This window comes from Citrus sinensis, chromosome 7 (assembly GCF_022201045.2).
Source record: "Citrus sinensis cultivar Valencia sweet orange chromosome 7, DVS_A1.0, whole genome shotgun sequence".
NCBI lineage: Eukaryota > Viridiplantae > Streptophyta > Magnoliopsida > Sapindales > Rutaceae > Citrus > Citrus sinensis.
The window spans coordinates 19,070,762-19,076,217 of NC_068562.1; the positions used below are offsets into that span (position 1 = coordinate 19,070,762).

The 5,456-nt window shown below is 28.2% G+C and overlaps 1 protein-coding gene across 1 annotated transcript; it reads right to left on the minus strand.

Moving 5' to 3' along the window:
* Window positions 1–2,528: 2,528 nt before the first annotated feature.
* On the minus strand, window positions 2,529–3,353 carry LOC112497334 (senescence associated gene 20-like). Its single transcript, XM_025095731.2, has one exon. It carries the CDS (start codon window positions 3,272–3,274, stop codon window positions 2,759–2,761), a length of 516 nt encoding a protein of 171 aa, XP_024951499.2. The 5' UTR covers window positions 3,275–3,353; the 3' UTR covers window positions 2,529–2,758.
* Window positions 3,354–5,456: the final 2,103 nt, after the last annotated feature.

Consider the following 5,456-nt stretch of genomic DNA (forward strand, 5'->3'; position numbering starts at 1 on the left):
TACTAAATAAATTTTAATTGTTTGGTTGTCAATGAGAGTTTTGATTTAAATTACAAAATTACGTTAATGGACAAGTTTTTTAAAATTGTATTATAAATAGTATAAAATAAGATTGTAAAAAAAAAAGGATATTTTAGATATTTAAACATTTTAAAAACCTTTTCAATCTCTACTCCCAAGAGTTAAAAATTCGAATATTTGCTAGTAGAGGTAAAATACCTTATTTAATCCTTAAAAGTTCTATTAAAAAGAGAAACAAACAATGACAAAAATTTTGATAAAAACTTATAACATTAAAGAAGTACTTATTATCAGTAGATAAAGCATACCAAGTAGGTAATTAATTATTTTATAATTTATAGAGAAACGATGTAAATAGAGTCAAAATAATAATAACAATAACAAAAACAATAATAAATGATTGCTTATATATTCAAGATTTTTTTTGGAATTGAGGTAAAGTAATTTTTAATCTATAGTTGTTGTGGAAGAAAGTTACAGTTATTATTTAATGTTTAGTAAATCACTAACTATGGAGTAAAAATTAGACATTTACAATCATAAGTATTAAAATTTAACATATTTGTTTTAAAACTATATTGCCCTTTAAGATAATCAATGTAAAAATTAATTCTATGAATTTTATATATCTAATGCTATCGAAAAAGAAAGCCCAATTGATCCGTTAGGCTTAGCTGCTATGGTAGCCTTACTATTTAAGAATAGTCCCAAACGGACCTTAATTTAGAAAATTATAAATTGACACCGATTTATCATTTCTCAATTTCATTTCGTTCTCAGGCTTGCTCTATGAAAGACTGTTTCTCATTTTCATTTCACAAATATTTGTCTTATCATGGATTTATTAATATCTCTTTATTTAATGTAACTAATGGCCAATACCTCAGAGTCAGATCTATTATATTTTTTTTGATATGCAGAGAGGTCCACTGTCCACCGAAGCTGTCGTTCTTAAATGCTTTTTTAGGCTCATAATTCATTACTGTCGTAAAGTTGGAATATAATCAAATATTAATTTGTGGTCATGACTGAATCGGCTTGATTTTTTGCTACCTATATTCTCCGATTCTTTTATTTAAAGAAGCACCTGACGTCATGGATCATACTCAGAAATTTTTGTTCCATTGGGACACGTTCAAAATGAGTAATACCATGTTTATTCATTTTAAATATTAAATTGAGATATTTACTAATGTAGTATTGTTTGTGTCATAATTAAGTAAGTTGTAAAAATAATAAGTTAATAACTAGTAATAAAATAATCAAAGTTGGTTGGTGTGAGTGGTTCGGCACTCTCACTCCTTAAGAGAGGTCAGGCGTTCGAGCCCCGCTCTCGTATGGAGTCACCACTTTGGTCAGTATTTTACCCCTTACGGGCCAACCCGGTGCGAGCGGAGATTAGTCTGGGTTGTGGTATGGACTTAAAGGTGTCTCCCACAGTTGGAGCCCACTCAGGACCACCTTGTGGTTCAGAAAAAAAAACTAATAATAAAATTAATTAATACCATACACATAGTTCATTAAATGATCGGTGACATATTAATATATATACTAATTAAATATCTAAACTAAATAAGGATAGCACTGGTTTAAAAACAATAAATAGCACAATGATTATAATAAAATTCATTATAATATTTATGCTCCTCAACGAGTTTTTATGTGATGCGTGATAGTTTTATTGTTAATGGATGTTTTAAATAGCATACACTTGTTAGTGGTGACAATATGATTACAAAAGTAAAGGATCGATGTCTAGTAAGATTAGAAAATGCATCCATAGTTTGTTTTTGTTACTTGTTGATTTTCTATGATAATAAAATTAGTATATTTAAATATAGAGCATGCCAATATTGTTTAATTTTTTAAGTATATATATATATAAGTTTCTATTTTAGTTTATTTTATGTCTATGAATTATTACTTATTAGAGGGATGGATAATACATTTTTAAAATCAAAATAACTAAATAAATTTTAAAGAATTGGGCTTTTGGACATGGAGCAAGTTAAAACTTTTCAAAATTTGTTGGGGTATTTTCCTAGTTTCAAAACTCGGAGACACTTTTTACAAAATTAAGAGAAAATAAGAATTTTCGAAATTAATTTAAAATTTTCCTGAAGCTAGTTAGGATCTGTGCCGCAACTGATCTTATTCTGGATCCGGCGATACCTGGCCTGACACGTATTTGTGCACCCACTTCATTTTCTTTTTCCCCTTTGTCAGCTTAGTTCATAAATAAATTAAAGACCTCCTATTGCTGCTTGAGACAAATTCTATAGTGATTAATCTCTCCAATCTTGAACAATAATTGTCAAAGATTTGAAGGAAACTACGGTTAGTCGGTCGAGTTTTAATCCAGTACTGAGCTAAATTGTTTTGAATTTCTATAATTTTTTGTCAAATGTGCATTTATAGTAATCTACAATTAAGACTTAATTAAATTATATTTTTATCAGGTAAATGTTCATCACAATATTATAATTTAAAAAAAAACTCAACATAAAGACTAGTTTAACACTAAATCAAACTAATTCTTAAAAATTAAAACCATAACATTAATTAAAAAAACAAAAAAAAAAACCCGGGATAAACTATATTCATTAACCATACAAAAACCATAATATTACATTCACAAATTAAAGATACACATGAACCACACACTTTTGCGAAACCAATGTTACATAAGATCATTTTAAAGCCAAATAATAGTCAACAGTAGGATGATTAGAAATTATTAAAGTGCCAAAACAAGACCAGGCACAGAGTTATTGTCACAAAGCTTGCTCTGCCAGACACTCTGGCAACTGCTACTAACGGTGACAGGCGCCACCGGTGACGATAACAGCTGCGGGTCACCGAAACGGGTGACCGTAACAGAAGTGTTGAAATACTCCCTAACCTGAGTAATTATCCCGTCAGTGACCGTCCACGCATGCACCCATGAAACGGAGTGTTCTTTGCTGTGACCCTCAACAATGACCGTTGGTCCAAACGCAACTGTTGAGAGAGGAACAAAAGTGAAGCAACGTTTATCTTCTGATGATGATGATGATCCAGTAAGCATGTGCATCAAATGCTGATGGCCAGGAGGGCCATGGAACCACCACTCGAGGTCGGAGGTAAGCAAACGGTGAACCGTTTTAACGTCAAATGAGTTTAAGGCATCATATAGGGTTTTAACAACCCTAATGTTGTATTCGTCTTCATTATCCACGCTAGCTTTAGAGTTTGCCAGTTCTGAAATACACATATAAAAAATGAAACTAAAATAAAGGGTGGTTAAATTTTATAAAGAGAGAAGAATGTGTGTGTTTTTAAAGGGAGAGGAAGGGAAACGAAAACGTTTTTGCGGGGCAAATGAAGTTGGGGTGAAGGGTTTATATAGATGAAGATTTTGGAATTTGGAAGGTTGGGTAGCCACTATCTTTCGACCAATATCCATACATCTTTCGACATCTAAACATATAATGTCACCTATTATTATTACCCATTTTATTATGATGTGAAAAGGAGAAAACAAATTGGTGGCTGATAAATATAAACATAATTGTAAAGAAGAAATTTTTAAAGAAAAATGTTGGTTTTGGGATTGAAATCTCCAATTATTTATAGCTAATAATGTACATACATTAGGAGATCATTGATAAATTAATTGAGCTAAAATAAAGAGATTCTTTTTTTTATTATTATTATAAAGGATGGTTAAAATTTAAATTGATTTTTTAGTCTTTTTCTTCTTTCCCTTAGATTCGAAACCAGGTGGCCAATCAAAGATAGTTTCTTCAAAATTACTAAGTTCTTAGGAACCAGTTTAAATAAAGAAATTATCATAGAAATCACTGAGGTCCAAAAACTTAAATAGATATAATAGTATTTAAAATAATTCTGAACGTAAATAATAATATTAATAATATTGATAATTTTTTATGAAACGTATTTAAGTGGGCCTCGATTAGTTACATTAGGCTTTCAAATGAGTGATCGGTTGTTATTAATACGTGACATAATGCTTTTATTTGGCTGCTCTTGAGTGACAAATGAGCCAGTGACCACTAAATCCTCGGTCTCATTTTGGAAAAAAAAATGAGATAAATTTTTTTAACGAACCAATCATTTTCTGAAACTTTCTTAAATGGTGTACTAAAAGAGATAAAATAACTGTGCAAATGTTCTATTTTGTGAACTTATGGTTAGCTTGAATTATGTGTTATTTATGAAAATTTATTCATTATGTCACTTATTTTACATATCTTATGTAGTGTTGGGATTTTGAATAGTTATTTTAAAAGTCTAAATAAAAATAATGAATAAATTTCCACAAATAGTTATATGTATTATTTATGTGTCGTATTTGATCGGCTTAAGTAATGGTTAATTATTAAATGTTATCTTTTTTAATTTAGACTAAGTATCCCAATAAGTAAGCATATCATCACTCTTTCTTATATGGAGGAGTTTGAGTTCCTTTACGTATTAATTAGGAAAGATTATTAAATATTTGGAAATAAAGTGAAAAATCTCAATAAATTAATACGATAAATTGATAATTTCAATTAAATAATAATTTTTACTAGTCCTGACTTTGGGCCAATGTGGTAAATTAATTGTTCAATAAAATTTATAAGATAATAATCTTTTTAAAAAATTCTTATTTTGTTGTAAGTCCCACTTATTTGAATATTTATTAATTGAGTTACATTGGTTGTAACAAAATTATTACAGGGGTTTTTTTTTTTATCTTAAAGATAATATATAGAGCCCATCTCATGTAAAAAAGCACGCATATGAATACTAATATTGAATAATTTCTTGTTGCAAAATGATAATAGCAATTGAATGAACATATTTTACTGTATAAATTAATAATTACCTAATTTGAAACTAAATCCTTGAGACATGTCTATGTGATTTCTATAAAATATGTTCATTCAATTGCTATTATCATTTTGCAACAAGAAATTATTCAATATTAGTATTACTATGAGTGCTTTTTTACATGAGATGGGCTCTATATATATCATCTTTAAGATAAAAAAAATAAAAATTCTACAAATATTTTATTAATAAATATTCAAATAAAACATAATAAGTAACAAATCAATGTAATTCAACAATATAAATGTGACTATCTTTTCCAAAATAAAGAATATCTAAATAAATTAATAATTTATTAATTTATTGATCAATTAATATTTGTTAAACTAATAAATTTTTCATTGTTTCAAGACTATTGTTTTATCGAGGTTTTACCGTATAGCGAGTCCATTCTGAGCATAGATATCAGTGTTCCCTACAGTTGAGTTGATATAAGAAATTTTGACAATTTCACCATTATTAAATATATATTAATCGATTAATATAAATTAAAAAAATTACCCGTTTTTTAGAAGTTCAATTAAGTTTTTCATGATCTTCCTTTATTATATATACGC